This window comes from Vanacampus margaritifer, chromosome 12, assembly GCF_051991255.1.
Source record: "Vanacampus margaritifer isolate UIUO_Vmar chromosome 12, RoL_Vmar_1.0, whole genome shotgun sequence".
In the NCBI taxonomy this organism is placed as follows: Eukaryota; Metazoa; Chordata; class Actinopteri; order Syngnathiformes; family Syngnathidae; genus Vanacampus; species Vanacampus margaritifer.
Genome location: NC_135443.1, coordinates 17,080,396 through 17,097,895, shown reverse-complemented (window position 1 = coordinate 17,097,895; position 17,500 = coordinate 17,080,396). Strand labels below are relative to the sequence as shown.

The 17,500-nt window shown below is 39.5% G+C and overlaps 1 protein-coding gene across 1 annotated transcript; it reads left to right on the top strand.

Annotated features, from left to right (window-relative positions):
- The first annotated feature begins 1,306 nt into the window (after window positions 1–1,306).
- Window positions 1,307–17,169, top strand: agpat5 (1-acylglycerol-3-phosphate O-acyltransferase 5 (lysophosphatidic acid acyltransferase, epsilon)). The gene is made up of 8 exons (XM_077582497.1): window positions 1,307–2,075; window positions 2,824–2,893; window positions 2,979–3,094; window positions 3,168–3,257; window positions 4,949–5,039; window positions 10,593–10,754; window positions 12,648–12,771; window positions 14,639–17,169. Exons 1-8 carry the CDS (start codon window positions 1,857–1,859, stop codon window positions 14,862–14,864), a joined length of 1,098 nt encoding a protein of 365 aa, XP_077438623.1. The 5' UTR covers window positions 1,307–1,856; the 3' UTR covers window positions 14,865–17,169.
- The last annotated feature ends 331 nt before the right edge of the window (window positions 17,170–17,500 follow it).

The following is a 17,500-nucleotide window of genomic DNA, read 5'->3' as shown; positions in this document are numbered from 1 at the left end:
TTCTCCGGCGTTTGTCGACTCACAAATGCCGCGAAAATTCAACTTGCTGGCAAGGTTACTTGTGTGGAGTATGAACATTGCTACGCATTTGTTAGTGCATGAGGCCCAGTGTCTTTAATAACAATTAGGGTTGCAGTAGGCTCTGGTGTGATGGCTCTACATTATTGTGTTGTGTATTTCTATTTTTGTTCAGCGACCTACACAATTTCTTTGTTCCACGCATTCCGCTTCAGATCTTGGTGTTTTGCTGCATTTCTCTGTAGTACTTACTATATTTGGTTTTGTTTAGATTTTTGGTTTTCACTTGACATAAATATCTAAGACATTTAATATGAAAACAATATATAATAATTGACAACTATAATGTTGCAATACATTTCACCTATGAGTTGTGCATATGACACCATACAAATCGTGTTTGGGAAACATGGTGCCACTTTTTTTTTTAATGTCATTTGAGCCACAAGTCTAAACTGTTGTACAGTCCTGTTAGATGTTATGTATGTTTTTGTTGTTATTGGTTTATTTGTTTAGTTTTTTCAATTTCATAATCTGTGAATGAGCCATATTATCTGACCCGCACCACATCTGAGTGATGAATGAATAATTATGCCACATTGTGAAATAAACCAGCCTTGAAAAATGATCTTGGCGTTAAGTGAATTATGAACAAATGGTCACATTAGCATGTAGGTGAAGATAGTCATATGAATTTCATGATGTGGACCTTGACTTTCACATTGACATGAATACACACTATACTATAGGTACATAAAAATGTAGCGGTGTATACATGCATAATATAGTAATATAATATAATATAGTCTACCATATGAACAATGGACTAGGCGGGACTTTCGGGTTTTCACCCAGCAACTTTGTTTCTGTGTCGCAGTACTTGCGCTTCCCCCTTTGTGCCACTCGGTTGCACGTTCCCGTCGACGGGTGCAAGGCTGCGAGTGTGTAATGTCTGTCTCAGTGTCCTAAGCATTTCAGTTAGCCGAGACGCTCTCCCGCCGATGAGCGGGGGCGCAGGGGTGGGGGTACGAGTGTTGTAACGCGGCCAGCAGTGGCCGGAAACGGCGCTAATGTGTAAAACCCGGAAGTTGGAAGTCCGTGGCATCTACCCCATTGGAATCACATTACGAAATTCCCTGTATACAATTTGAAGCTTTCAAACGTACGGTTATAACAAGAATAAACGAATAAAATGTTACTGTATTGTCATTTACAGATGGCCCTTTAAGATTAGGAACGCCCATTAATGGATTAGACCAATCATGTTCGTCCATGTTACGTATTTTCATTACGTAGGGAGGTGTGTATGACATTTGCTGCCAGTAGCTAGGTTTTAACAGCTAACCGATAATAGGGAACAACTACTTTTTAATCTGATTTTTTGCCACTTCGTAACCGCTAAACTAACACTCGGGCTAGCTTTACTCTCCGCTTACGATAAATCATGTTTTAATGCAGTGTTTTATTCGAAAACTAGTTTTCTTACGAGACAGTTTGTAGAGTAGGCTAACGGTTAGGACTAACTTGTACAGAAGACCCACTCGTGCTCTGGGTGTAGTTTTAGTTCTATAACGTGAAAACATTTAACTTAAAATAATTTATTCGGTTTTGTATGTCAGCATATATGACTAATCGAAGCCGGCTCGGCTAAGTGAGTCATGTACACAAGGTTAAAGTTAGCTTTAGCCTGCCCCTCATTTGATTTACTTTCTAATGCTGATTGGTTCGGGCAGGTGTGCTTCAATAAGTAGGCCAGTGGCGGGTGAGAGAAGCAAGTGTCGTGAAACATTCAGGGACTTTTTTTTTTGTGTTCGTTAAGTGAGTTGTGAGGTGGCAACATGCTCCTCTCCCTCGTCGTGCACACGTACTCGCTACGGTACTGGTTTCCGGCCAGCGTCATGCTGGGCACGGCTCCGGCTTACTTGCTGTCATGGGGGGCCTGGCGCTTCCTCTCCACTCTTTTACCGGCAAGACTGTACCACAAGTTAGACGACAGGCTGTACTGCATCTACCAGAGCATGGTCCTCTTCTTCTTCGAGAACTACACGGGAGTGGAGGCAAGTATGAGTTACACATGTGCACTAAAATGACAGTTGAGGGTAATGACATACATGAATGTTGCATGCTTCGAAATGCATTGAAACTCTGTCTTCTAACAAAACAAGATAAGCCAGTCAAGAAAGTCGGCATTCCTTTGCATTTGGTGGCCACACCTTTTGATAGAACACCTGTAGTGTGTATATCCATAAAGCATTATTGTAGAAGTAAAGCACTTAAATCTCAAGCACTATAACACAAGGGGAAAATGAAATCAACCTCTAATGTAATAGAAAACATAACAATTTACCTTTTCATTACATGTCATATGTCAAGTATGGGCAGCTTACCAGTCAGCCAATGGAGACGTTATTGTATCATTGTACATCTTCAGTTTATTCTCAAACAGCAACACACATCCTTTGCTTTGTGCCAATTTTGGTCAAACAGCCGAAACAGATGGACTCAAATGCACACTAGTCATAGAATATGCAAATCAAAGATGATAAATACTGGCGACATCTGAGAGCTCTGTAAAGCCAACTAGAAAATGGAAAACAATCCTACCAACAAACAAAAAGGTAACAGCACCAAATAGTTAGTTGTCCAGGTGGCTTATGGTGAGCCAACTTTTTTTGATACTGACACTATAACGCTGGACAAAAATGTCCTAGCGGCCTAGTGTTTTTCCGTTAAATCAGTTTGTTTACTTTAGAATAGCTTCTGATATGGCTATGGATGACAAATGCTAATCTGCTGTTTCTCTAGATCATCATATATGGAGATATACCAAAAAACAAGGAGAATGTGATCTATATGTCCAATCATCAATGTACAGGTAAACCATGTGTGCATACATGTGCCTTAAACATAACCTAATGTGGCACACGGCTGCAAATAAGTCTCTCTGATCTCTTTTGTAGTGGACTGGATCATTGCTGACATGTTGGCAATTAGGCAAAGAGCCCTCGGTCATGTCAGATATGTTCTCAAAGATGGACTCAAGTGGCTTCCACTCTACGGATGGTATTTCTCACAGGTAATGCCCCAGTGTAAGTGCTTTAATGTAAGTTTTGCACTCAGTTGTCATAATGTTGCTCTTTTTGTATCAGCATGGGGGAGTCTACGTGAAACGAAGTGCCAAGTTTAGCGAACGGGATATGAAGAAGAAGCTTGTTTCTCAGAATCAGTCAGGAGCACCAGTAAGTTGTCCATTATTGCTCTTGTTTTATTATTTGTTGTAGTACATGTTCAAAACAAAATTACTAACTGTGAAAGTTGCTGAATGCAGAAAATTAAATTTTGAATCGCTACTGCCACCTGTGGCCAAAAAATTAAACTGCACACTCCCTTTGTGAAAGGGCGGGGAATTCAAATTTGAACCTGAATCCAGTCTGAAAATTATTGGCCAGAGACTTGCAGGAGTACCCAATGTGAACAGCTAAGGTGTCAATTAGTGATGCACCGAATATTTGGCTACCGAAAAATTTCGGCCGAAAGAGGATGTTGTGGTGACGCAATTAAACACCAAACATGGGAGTGAGTGTCCGCCTTGCTGCTCGCTGGCGTTTGCGAGTACCGGCAGCTTCATTGTGCACCGGTACCGGCAAAGGAGAGGGTCGCTTGGTAAACGATGTCAAAAAAGAGAGCGCTGCTGAGTACTGCACTACAGGTGAGCCACTCTTTCTCCTGCAGCGCCTTCCTTTTTTTCTTTGATGAGAGCCCCTCGAGCGCTTCCACTTTTTCACTTGAATTGATGGTGGCTGTGCTAAATAGTTTAGCTAATGTTGGCACTATTGCTATCAATAGTTTTAAACAAGTAAACACTTACCACTTATCCACAAGTATACCACAAGTAAACACTTATCTCCGGTTGACTACAGATCTGTACAGAACTCCGTGTGTGACTTTGCAGTTCGTTCCCAAAGCCGATTGGCTGGTGTGAAGAAATGTATTTTTTTTTTAAACGTTGGTGAATATGTGAATGTGCCGCTCCAAATAGCCTACAAATGCGTCATTTGCACCGCACCGCACGCATCTGTGCCCGCCGGTGCAAACTACTGTCCATTGACTATAAAGTGCAATTGCACCGCCAGAAAATGCTCAGTTGCACATTTGGTGTTTAATGTACCATTCGCCAACATGTCTCTGATGTCTGTGGTGTGGACGCATTTGCATTTATATTGTGCTTTGTTAAAATGCCCGTACTAAATAGGCCTAAATATTTTACAAGAATATTATAATTGTAATTCATTATAATAAATGCAATGATAATTAAAAAAATGGCATAATTTTTTTCCGGCGTTTCAGTTTTCGGCCAAGCATTTCTCATTTTCGGTTTTCAGTTTCGGCCAAAGAATTTCATTTCGGTGCATCCCCAGTATCAATCTACTATTTAGAAGACGTTTGAGTCATAAACGGTCAAGTATAAAAAGTCTAGTATAAAGATATTTTTAAGCAACTTGTTATATAGGGCATCTTCAGGTATTGCTGATTTCCACACTGGTATTTTAAAGACTAATTAAACTGAACCAAATATATTCACCAAATTGCGCTCGTTAAATTATCAGTGTTTGTTTTGAAAATCTTCTGAATCCTTATCAATGCCTTCCTATTAAGGCCCTGTGGGCTAAAAGGGTTTTCATTTTAGTGTTATTGCATAGAACGTTGTGATTGTTTTTTTTCCCACCCCCAAGTACGAATGTGCTAAGTGTGTGTGCGTGCGTGCAAGCATCAGTGGTTTATTGTACACAAATTGCCCTGGAGACCATAATAGACATTGAGAGCTCTTGCAATAGTAATGGATCAGCTTTATGTTTTTCCGCCTCGACCCACTTTTTACCCCGAGAGTCAAAAGTTAAAGCATTTAATTTAACATGTTCTGTTCCCACAGATGTACCTCGTCATCTTCCCCGAAGGAACGCGCTATAATCCCGAGCTCAAGAATGTTATCGCAGACAGTCAGGCTTTTTCTACCAAAGAAGGTACTGACTTGACAGCAAGCTGCGATGCCTGCACTGCGGCTTGCTGATGACACACACATAGTCTGTAAACAGCTGACTAAGTGCTCTGGTCATTGTTGCAAGCAACTGCTTGACTGACCACTGACATACTGCAAACGTTTTTTATATAAGCGCTGTATTAATTACCGGAGAAGCCTTAACGGTTCAACACAATTCGTTGTAGGGCAGTCGACTCCCAAAAAGAGTGAATTTAGTCCTCCTTTACAGTACATACAATAACTCCAATAAAGTGGAAAGTTCTTCAATTAAATATATTTACTTTATTTGTGTGATTTAAAATATTTCAGTTTTACCGGATTTTCGGTAATAACGTGTTTCATGCTAGGGATGCACAATAATGCTATTTTCAACCGAAACCGATAAACCAATTATTTAGAAAGTGCCAATGTCGATAACAGATAAGTCGGTCGATAATTATTTGCAAAATTAACTTGAATACAAAAATACTTTCGAGTCCTACTATAAGTCTAACATGTACATTCAAACATTGTGCAAGCTTCATTAATTTTATTGATATTTCTACTTCAAAGACAACCGGTAACTCATTTTGAGTTTGCCAAAACAAAACAGTCAAATGCAACAAAAAATTGTGAGGGTAACATGTTGGGGAGACACAGTAAAGAAAGCCCACACTGGCGATTGCCATGTCGCCATTTTGCATCTTCTGTGAACACGAGTTCTCGTGCATTATGACGACACAAATATGCAACACTAAAATAGGCGAAGGGAGAGGTTGAGGAGTTGGGCACAACTTGAGCCACAACCACAGGAGATGGACCAACGTGGCATGTCTATAATTATCGGCGGATTTCTTTATTATCACGTTTATCTGTATAACTTCAAATTGGTTGATAATTGCCGATAATTATCTGCAGATTTCTTTATTATCTGGTTTATCTGTTTGACGTTAACTGCCGATAATTATCGGCCACCGATATTATCGTGCATCCCTAGTTTCATCTGATCTTGTTCGATGAGGCACTGAGGTCATGCTCACACGCTCTGCAGAAATAAAGTATATCTCTGAACCTCAGCTTTAATGTTTGCTCCCCCCCATTAATCCGACTCCCTCATAGAGCTGACATGCACATTACTTTATCTGCTATTAGTGAGGTATTAGTGAGCAGATGAGCGTGCCACTTCCACACTGAACGTACTGTACAGTAAGTGACCTCTTAACCCAGGGATAGGCACGTTCGGTCCTAGAGAACCGCAGTCCTGCATGTTTTCAGTCTCTCCTGCCTCCAACCCAGGTGTTTCAGATCATCAGCTCATAATTAAGTTCTGGAGGAGCCTCTAAGCTTTGTTCGAAGAGGGAGACATCAAAAACATGCAGCACTGCGGCTGGCTCTCTAGGACCGAACTTGCCTAGCCCTGTCTTAACCCAAACATTTCATTGACTTATTGTGTTCTCGTGTCACTATGCTAAATAGAATGTTACTTGGTAGACTGCAAAACACAACGTTATGGAGGATGATATAAGCAGTTATTGTCTAATGCCTGCTAAGGAAAAACAAGAACACACCCATGAAAACACAACATTCTTGGTTGTATACACTCAGTAGGCAAGACTTACAATTTGAAATTGAGAACATTTCTGGAATCTCCAAAAAACATTTATATTAAGACTTAAGTATTTATTTATGTTTTTTTTTTTTTGTAAACATTTTTTTAAAGAGACGGACCGGACACCCTGGACTGGTCACAGATTAATCATGCCTCACACTACCGAGAGAACAAAACCCCTATTTTTTGGAAAACAGAAATGGAATGTTGTAAAAGTTTTTGCACCAGAAATGATATCTAGGACCTTCAAGAATCACAACCTGGGTGGACAACCCGGTCAACTAGCTACTGGAATGCTACAGAGGGCCAAAACCCCTCTTTTTGGAATATGTTCCTGGCAAAATGATGTAAATGCAAATATTTAGGTACTACAATAGTATAAATAGTCATACATCTTTCAAATTTGGCCGAGGGTATTCTGACACATAGGGGAAAACAGGGATACAAATCTGGGGCTTGCTGCACCTCTATTTTAAGATAACATCCTTTATATCCCAAATTAGAACCAAAAAAAAGTATTTCTCGCCTAAAAAATGCTCATGCAAATGAGCGTTTTCAGTACTTTATGGTAAATATCTATCTATGCCTACTAGCATGAATATAGAAAACTTCCCAAATTCATAAGCTTCCATTTGAGTCCAAGATGGCCTTTATATTAAATATTGCACTTGCTGTGGCCAAAAGTGTACTTCTACTGGATAGCCCAAATTGAAAACAAACATGGAATGTTCTAAAAGGATTTGCACCAGAAATGATATCTAGGACCTTCAAAGATCACAACCGGAGTAGAAAATTCAGTCAACTATTTACTGGAAAGCTACATGGTTGGATGGACAAAACAACTAATAGATGTTGCCATGAAACATGCCCAGTTGATTATTTTACTCTGACTTTTTTAATTGCAAGTTTTTGGAAATATAGTGTTTAAATATGCAAATTATTTGTTATGTAAATAAATATTGTCAAATTTGCATAACTTTTCTGGCTTTCTGTATTGTCGATCAAACTATATTGAGTAAAATTTACCTAGGACTGCCAACTCAATACCATGCTATCATTTTTGCAAATCAGTGGCTCAGCATTTATGAAAAATATCCTATTTTGATCAAGAAAGAAAAAAATTCCCGGCAGAAAAAACATTTATTTTCAACTGGATTTTCATAAATTGAACACTAAATCTAAATAACCGTCTTCTTAGCCAGAACTAGAAAAACAAGAATATGATTTTTTTCAAAAGTACATTTCCAAATGACAACAGTTGTTGGTATTAATGTGTATCTTTTTTTATCTTTTGTTTTCTGATTTACTGCTGCTATCACTGTACTCCAATGTGGCAGTGTTGTGGCGACCGTCTCTCAGGGTGTAGAGACGGTCGTTCAGTAACCAGAAGGTCGGCTGTTCGATCCCCGCTGTCCCCAAGTCATGTGTTGTGTCCAAGGCACTTCACGCACATTGCCTCCAGTGCTACTCACACTGGTGTATAGAAGGTACGAATATTTGGTGGTGGGTGGAGGGGCTGCAGGCGCACACTGGCAGCCACGCTTCTGTCAGCCTGTGCTTGCTGTGGCTTCTTAAGTAGCTTACCGCCACCACGGTGTGGCTGTGTGAGTGCATGAGGAATGTATCCATTCCATTGTAAAGCGTCTTTGAGAGTCTAGAAAAGTGCTATATAAATCCAATGCATTATTATTATTATTATTATTATTATTATTATTATTATTATTATTATTAGTGTTGAACCTGCTTGCAACTGATAACAGAAGGATATAGGATAAGTTGAGCGTTCCTAATGAGTTTGCCCCATGCAGTTCATACAATCTACACGAGGAAACTTTGCAAGAGGACAGCACCTCTGCTGGCCTACCTGTTTTCTGGGTTTTGTCATCAAACTGAGCCATGATTGTTTGTTACTTGTTGCCTCAGCACAGGTGATGTAATCTTCAGTCGACAACAAGTGGGAAAATATGTTTTTAAAGTTTAAACTGTTCATGAAAAATAATGACATTATCACATTAATTATCGACAACATATTATCTTTTTCCTATTGAAAATGGCTTGATGAGTCAATAATTGGTTTGGTTTTGCTCCACATTTTTGACACCAAGCTCCCCTTAGAATTTCACCGTACCATTTACGCACAGATTTCAATAGGAATCCTGATTTATCATTGAAAAGAGGGGCCTCCAGTTCTTCCTTGAGGCGAGTAAATGCAACAGCAATGCAGGTTTAGCCTTGGCTTTCCACAGCCTTAGAAGTTGTTCATGCATGGTTTATGATAGGCTCTGTCATTGGCAACCATAACATTACCTTGAATCAGTCTCAATAATATGTCATCTTTACCCAGTTTCTTGGATTTCACCTCAATGGCCTTTTGGCTATTTTTTGGTGGATACGATGGAGGTTGGCGCCTTTCCTTGCAGTCACTGCTTATTACAAACTACACACCTCTTGTTGGCTTGAAAATGTTCCTGACATGAGGAGCGAGATCCTGGATCAGCCAAATCTGATGCTTGTGCACTCACATCAGATGAAAGTCTCTTCTCATAACATTGGTCTTTTCATTTATTTAGCAATTATGATATTTTGGGTGCCACTTTGGTGCATTGTCTTCCAACCATTTCTCTGACATGCTGTAGATTCATGGTGCCGTCTTTGAAAGACGTTATCTTGACGAGCATTGATGGCTTTTATAAACTTGGATTTTGTCATGTGAGTACTAAAGTGCAGGTATTTAGCAGACTCCTTGACGTATCACTTTGTATTGTTGGTGCTTTGGTCTTCACAACTCTTGCCACCAGACTCATATTTCAGTGGTATGGCAATGTCTCTTACATGCATGCGTCTTTGTCCAGCATGAACTATTAAAAAAAATGTTTTTAAAAAGTCAATCACAAATAGAATGATGATCATGATAGTATAATTGATTTTTTTTCTCACAATAGTAGTCTTTTACTCAAATTAAAACTTATGCATTAGGGGTTATATACAAATTAGGCATGGATACTCACCATAAAGTATTGGAAAGTAATAATTTTCATGAGAATTAGGCGAACATACTTTTTTGGGGGGTCTTTTTTGGGATGTTGAGGGTGTTATCGTAAAATAGAGGTGCAGCAAGCCCCAGAATCTTTTTTTTTCTTCTGCATGCCTCTGTGTAAGGATATTCTCTGCCAAATGTGAAAGTTGTAGGACAATTTATGCAATTGTATTATCTAAATATTTGCATTTACATAATTTTGCCAGGAACATATCCCAAAAAGAGTGGTTTTAGACTTCTGTAACTTTCCAGCAGCTAGTTGACTGGGTTGTCCACCTAAATTGTGATCCCTGAAGGTCCTAAATATCATTTCTGGTGCAGAACCTTGTACAACATTCCCTGTCGTTTTTTTCACTTTGCCCCCTGGGTACACCTTAAATTGTTATAGGAAAAGTAGTTTTTAAATTTGGACAACTTCTAAATCAACCAGCAAAATGAAAATGGATTGTGTTTAGCTTTGGAGATTACACTGTAATCATTTAAAATTTGTATTTGTTATTTTATTTTTTTTAAAATTATCTATTTTTAATAGTGCTGTGCAATTTCAATTATTACACTCCACAAATAAATAATCTGCATAAACATAAACAAAAATAAAAGATTATTAATAATAATTTTGAGTTGTTTAAATGTATATATTTGCACCTTTTTAATTTTAAAATGACTCATTTAATTAGGAACTTGGATAATTATAGTGTTTTAAAAAAATGTATTTGTCTTAATATGTTTTACATGTTTAAACATTTTCTTGTTTTGTACCAAAAAACAAATTATTGTCTTAATTGTGATTTCAATTCCTACCAAATTAATTGTGATTTAATATTTTCTTCATAATCGTGCAGCCCTAATTTTTGATCTACTGCAAGAGATTCCAAACGGACCACATTGAAGTAAATGTCCATTTTCTATAGGGCTGACTGTTCTGCGACACACACTAACGCCCCGAATGAAAGCTTCTCACATCGCCCTCGAGACTATGAGGGGCCACTTGGATGCAGTGTATGACATTACGGTGGCCTATGAGGGAACGCATGGCGCCGACCGCCAAAGAAAACCAGCGCCTTCAATGCCGGGTACGTTGCGTTGATTCTCATCATCTTCGATTGATCTAATCGTCCCATAATTATTCTCTTTAATGTCTTTTCTCTTTAATGAAGACGTCTGTGACCCTACTTTTATGTGTAATTACTCATATTTTTCTGTAATTTTTATTCAAAATCATTACTGGAGACCTCAAAGTATGGAAAGTTCTGTCAATACTGGTTATTAAGGATACACATTCATTTTCAGAGACACTTTTAAAGCCGTTAGGAACAAACAGCTGCCAAATGTTTGTTAATCAGTGTTTGCATAATCACACAGGTTGTTGCGCGATTGATTCGGCAATGTTCAACATTCTAACAAGACCCTCAGGAATGAATCACAAAGGCAAAATTACCTACTGCCATTGGGTGGCTTCCTGTAAACAACTTGACTCCCTGTTTTGAATTCTTTCATTATTGCGTTTCACAGTGATTCAGCGAGTGCTCTAGCAGTGTTTAGAAAAAAAAACATCCCCTCACTGTCAGGAATAAACAGCGCCAAAAAGACCTAAGACGGTGAAACTTCTTTCTCTTCACGCACTTCCTGATGTGATGGGGTGAAGGTGACTTTGTAACGTGAGTGAGTGCTTGTGACTCAGGCACAGGAGGTGTAATTAAATAAACAATCTTGTTTTTTTACTTCCAAATATGTTTACAATTTAAAAATACGTTATCAAACTTACATTCATTTTTGTATGTCAATGAGCATGGGCAGAACTGCTCCTTCTGATTCTGGTTACATTTTGCAGGTTAGACTGCTCTGACAGTCATGTATTTCACAGTGGCCAACACACTTAGGATAAGTCAGTAGCCCGAACAACTATAACGCATGATGTCCCCCCCCTCCCCATAAAAGCAAGGAAGTCAGAGTCCTAGAATATTTTTTGACTCTCACTGAGCTGCCAATGTTGATTCACACTCCATATTTCATGTCAGGCTGGAAATAAAACTGTTTTCTGCTGTTGACTTTGACTAGGTTTCCCCTCTTGGCCGCTGCACCAAGTTTTCCGGATGCGATTGGATGTTGTGGAAACAGGAAGTTTAAATTCTCAGGGGGTTCACGTGTAGCCTTGAGCGTTCACACTTGCCTGGTCACTTCTGGTTTATTCTGTGTTGTTTTGAATTATATTAGTTGACTTGAGACTGAAAATGACTTTATTGTTTTTTATTGTTTGTTTATATGTGGGTCAACCTCGTTTTTTTTTTTTTCTAAACTCTTTTATATGAAATATCTTATGCCTGATATTAGGGGTGTGAATTGCCTAGTACCTGGAGATTTTTTATTTATATATATATATATATATATATATATATGAAAGAGAGATTTTGGAGGCGTGTCTGGCGCTGTCGATAGTAGATGATTGCAGTTGTAGAAGGGTCATTAACTTAGAAAAAGTTCTGTGACGTCCACAAATCTTGATCTGATCCTAAAGTAAAAGTACTGTTGTACAGAAATCCCATTTAGCATGTTCAGAAGCTTGTAGCGCTATCACATCTCACATCAGTTTAGCTAGTCTGTTTTTTTTTTGTTTCTGTCTTATTGTATTACATTTGTTCCCTTTTGGATCTAAAGGGAGTTCTGAATAACGATGAATTTTGCCCCTCTTTTAAGCTGTTAAGAGCTTAGTTTCTTTGTCTTTCCATCATGATTTCCCAGGTGACGAGTGCCTGGCTGGAGATGTGATTCAATACAAGTCTTCTTCAGTTAGGCTAATCCAACTTTGATTGTTCTCCTTTTATGGCGTGTAGCACCACACAGTGCACAACCATACTGCACGCAAACGCAACTGACTCACTCTTTACGTGCCGCTTTGCTGAAAGCCTCTTCCTGTTTTTGTTTAGTCTCCTTATTATTGTTTTGGGCTTCTTTTTTTTGCTTTACAGAATTCCTGTGCAAGGAATGTCCGAGAGTCCACATCCACTTTGAGCGTGTGGATGTCAAGGAAATTCCTCCCGAGCCGCTCTTCTTCCGCAGGTGGCTGCACGAGCGCTTTGAAATCAAGGACCGGTGAGTGTGCGTGCGGCGAATTCAATCAATAAGCAAACCAGCAGTCATGTTTTGCTCGCACGTTCCCTCGTTGAAACATCCCATCCTGCCTGACTGACGTCACCGTCAACCCAAATACAACATCAAGCAAAAGCACAAACACAACACAGTACTAACTTGAGTCAAATACTCTTCATATAGCAAATGGCTGCACTATCATTGAAAATGACACTTTTGTCTGGTGTGATGTATAAAATACAACGGTGACAATTTTCTTTGAATACATCACAACAGGGTGGGAGAAGTGAGTGTCAAAACTTCACACCTCTCTGTTACCAAATGCATAATGTTGGCAGAGTCACCTTGCCTGCCCAGATCCTGAACAGGCTTTGCAGAAAACATTTTAGGGGACTTTTCCCTCAGTTTAAACCCAAACAAGCAGCAAAGGAAAAACTAACTCGTTGATGACAGGTCAGTGTAAAAATGAGCACATCTAGTTTTAGCCTATCTGTAAAAACTTGCGATTGGCATCTGCACTGTAATTTTAAATTCATGATTTATTTGTTAGGTTTTTTTTACTCAACAAAAACAACAGTAAGCAAGCATTCATGTCAGCAGAAACAAAATATCTTGGTAAAGTAAATTGTTGTTACTGGTAGAGAAAAATGATCAATTAATTTCCAGGTCCACACATGTAACTGCAAAACAATCATTTGCCACATGTCTAAAATTTGAAGCTGACCATTTGGAGTGCAGGAGAGGCTTGACAGCATCTGTGATGACCTGAAACAAATTGTAGAGAATTTTGCCTTGGAGGCAAGGAGAGAGTGCCTCATCTTCTCCAACTTCAAAGTACTTTTTACTTTCACCTCTTCTTGGAAGTAATCTTAACATTCTGGCAAAGTGCTGTGAGGTACGGACGAAGACTCTGCTTGAAGTGAAATCATTAGTGTGTTGAAGCACAAATGGAAACAGTTTTTCTCACCTTTTTTTGTCGCTCTTTTGCACAAATGACAAAGTTCTGGGGATAAGCTTTCTGCTGAGCTAGTATCTGTTCTAGACTTGGTGAATTAATTTATCTCCTCTAATAATTGGTTCAATTAAAGTTGTAGTAAATAATCCAATTAAAAAAAGTAAAATAGAAAAGTTTCACATATTGCTGGCTTAGGATCGAAACCGGTCACAATTTTGTAAATTAAATTTTTTTTCCCACAAATCTATACTATTGGTTAGTCTGCACGTGTAGATGGTACTTATACAAATTATTGACCAACCTAAAGTATTGAGAATGGCTTTGTAGTAAGGTGAGTCTGTATTGATCGCACAGTACAGCTACACAGTGGACAAATGATTGGCACGTCTCCCTGAAGTTCTCTGCTTCAAATCTTAGTTCCGGCATTTGAAGACACCAAATTGTCCATTAGTGTGCATTTTTGTCCGGCAGCGATTGACTGGTGACCGGTGCAGGAAGTACCCCTGCATTTTCCCCAAACTCACCAAGGAGCCTAATGGACAAAATGCTATAGAAAACATTTGCTGGTTACAGCAAAAAAAAAAAAAGATTGAAAAGGTGTACAATGTAATGAAAATGGAACATAATCAAATAAACCAGATGAGATGCAACAAAAGTTACTTAGTGTGAAGAGTTGGCTGCATAGTAACAAGCCATTCAGTCATTTATGCAGATCAAATACCGGTAGACGGGTGCATCCCGGAATGTTTTATCAACCGTTTCCTCGATTCCCCGTGAATAATGCATGCATCATAATCACAAGATGTGCAGATGCTGCTGGTTCAATATAATCATTGGAAAGCATTTTGAAGCATTAAATTGCAGCTTCTTTTGTGCGCGGAAGAATTCCTCACAGACGTGTCTCTCCTTTCAAAGGCTACTGGCGGATTTCTACGAGCGTGACGACGGAGGCAAACTATGCAGTTTCCCCGGGGAGGGCAGACGCTCACCCCTGGGACTCTCCAAAACCCTCCCGGCCGTGCTGGTCTTGGGGGGCCTGACGCTGCCGCTGCTGCTGACTGACACCGGCAGGAAGGTGTACTGGAGGACCTGGGTGTACGGGACTCTTTTAGGTTGGCTGTGGGTCAATTTGCTTCCTTAACGCATGGCCGGGAGACGCGTAAAAAGCAGTGCCATCTTTCAGTATTCCCGCACAGGTTGCGTTACAGAAGCTGAATGCTGCGGTACGTACAGTACAAACACGCAGTCGGCAAACACGCCCGCACCACACCACACGTGGCTCACTGTGCTGAACCCATGCAAAGATTTATACTTGTTTCCCGCAATTATCAGGCTTCGGGGAAATAACAGTGGATTTGTTCAAAAGAAACAACATGAAATTCCTCAGACGAGCTAAAAATAGTCGCATAATCAACCCACCACATTCACCCCCTTCTTCCCAATTCGCTCTCATTAGCCAAACGTGTATCCTCGCATTCTCCTCATTGTTCCAGCAGACATTGGCCAATTTCTACCCATGACCTTTATCTTTGATACTCCGGGAAACTAAAAACTGACGTCATTCATGTCATTCATGAATAAGGTTTCGGTATTCTGTATGCAAAGTGCCACATTCCTAATTTGCACAATTGAGTTTGTTTGCGCTTCTTCTTGTTGACCATCTGTGGAACCTCCAAAGTCCAACGCCATTCGCTGTTGTTCTGGTGAATTTATTGCTTTAGGACTATCACCATCATCAAACCTTTAGGAAGTATTAATAACAACACGACAATGTTTACGTAACACTTTAGCCTCTTTTAATTGGAAAAAAAGAAGATAGAAACAGATTTTAAAAAATGGAAACATTAGTTTTTTTATGATCTACTCTGTAAAATTGCTCTGTTTAATTGAAATAGTTTTCTCCAGGCACTTTGACTTCCTAACGCTTTCGAAAAACATGCTTGTTAGGTCGATTGAAAACGAATTGTCCTTTTGTGTGAATGTGGCCGATTGGTCGTTTGTCTATGTGCCCAGTGATTGACTGGCGACCATTCCGGGGTGTACAGGATGCTACCTCTCGCCCAAAGTTAGCTGGAATAGGCTCCAGCTCACCCATACCTCCAATGAGGATACGCTCTGTACACTATGGATTGATGGCACGTTCTTCTTTGGGGGTTCCACTGAACATTCAAATGAATTGGTGTGTGTGATGAGTGCAACACAATTGTAGTTTGCAGTACTCAGAAGGGTTTTTTCAGCCTCACACCTGCTGCACTTTTTACATGAATACAGTATAAATATTTTGCTTATGAATGTTGAAAAATAGCCAATGGGAAATATATGCATTATGTTGTTAAACAACTTGAAGATGACAATTGAAGGTATCATGAGAATTATTCTTATGAATGCACGTGACGTCACCACAAATTGTTTCACTATATCAGAAGTGCGGAATGCGCGGCCAGTGGGTTATACACAACCTGCGAGAGCATGTGTTCCGGCCTGACTTGCAGAAAATAAATAAAACTTAAAACCTCAGCGGAACAGTTACAAATGCTCATAATATATAATAATGTTTGATCGTGGCATCGTGTATGTGCAGAAATTTAATATAACCCTCAGAGGGATTTATAAACGTAAACGTTAAGAAAAAGTGTTCCCCTCCACTGTGCTACAGTAAAATATAGCTTTAAATAGGAAAAAAATGCCAAACCTGTTGATCTTTGCCACAATATTCTCTTAACTGTTTTATGTTAAGCAAGAATTTAACAATGCCAGCCCTGTTGCAACGTCATTTGTCTTGAATCTATATTGCGTTTATACTCTTGTTTGTTTGGTTTCCATGTTACTGCTCACATGAAAAGATCTACCTTGCTTAAAGCAAAGAAAAAGCTTACAAAGCCATGCACACTCTAAGCCATTTGTTTCCTCTATATATGTCTGTATTATGAAAAGCACTGTCTGTGAATTGTTATCGTTACGGTCTACTGTATCTCCTTTTTTCACAATTCACTTTGCACATTTGCGGTCCGGGAGTTAGTCAGAGGTCTATTTTAAGGTAAATGTGATGTTTTTAACACTGTTCTGCAATATCTCACTCAGTTCAGTCATCTTCCTTGTTCCTAAATGACCCTTTTCACATATTTTCTAGGAACTTTTATCCTGTCAGGAATTGTTTTCTGTAGACAGCATTTAAAAATGCCAACTCTTTGCGCAAACGTGTGCCTTCTCTTTAGAGGAGCGGGTTCTCGTCCCGCCCTCAACCCGAAGGACCTCAGCGGCTCTTTGCAGTGTTGACGTCACAGAGGCGTTCAGCGGCCCTGTGCGCTCACAGTCTACACTCATAGTGGCTTATTTTGCTCGGAAATGTGATATGGTTTACAGGTTTGGACTAAATGCTGATTTAAACTGTTGTGGGTATGGGTTTAAGACATGTGAGAAATAAAGTTGTTTTTTTTCCTTGGAAAGAGTCAAGTTGTGTGTGTGTGTGTGTGTGTGTGTGTGTGTGTGTGTGTGTGTGTGTGTGTGTGTGTGTGTGTGTGTGTGTGTGTGTGTGAGAGTGTATTTGAGAGCAAAGATGCAAAAGTGCCAGATGGTCACTTTTTTTCTTCCCATTTTTGCATTGCCTGTCTCAGCTGGCTGGACTGATGAGTTAGTTTGTGTTTCTGCCCTCTGAAGGCGTTTCGTTAAATGCGCCATTTCACTATGCTCCATTAACTTTTTAGTGAGCTTTTTTGTTTATTTGCTTAAATGGTACGCTGAAATTATTCTGTGGGCAGCACGGCATCCGCGTGGCTT

Excerpts from the sequence above, each read along its gene's own strand:
- agpat5 (XM_077582497.1), top strand. The coding sequence starts at position 1,857 with ATGCTCCTCTCCCTCGTCGTGCACACGTACTCGCTACGGTACTGGTTT. Across the intron at positions 5,040-10,592 it reads GGCTTTTTCTACCAAAGAAG|GGCTGACTGTTCTGCGACAC; the intron begins GTACTGACTTGA and ends CATTTTCTATAG. Across the intron at positions 10,755-12,647 it reads ACCAGCGCCTTCAATGCCGG|AATTCCTGTGCAAGGAATGT; the intron begins GTACGTTGCGTT and ends TTTGCTTTACAG.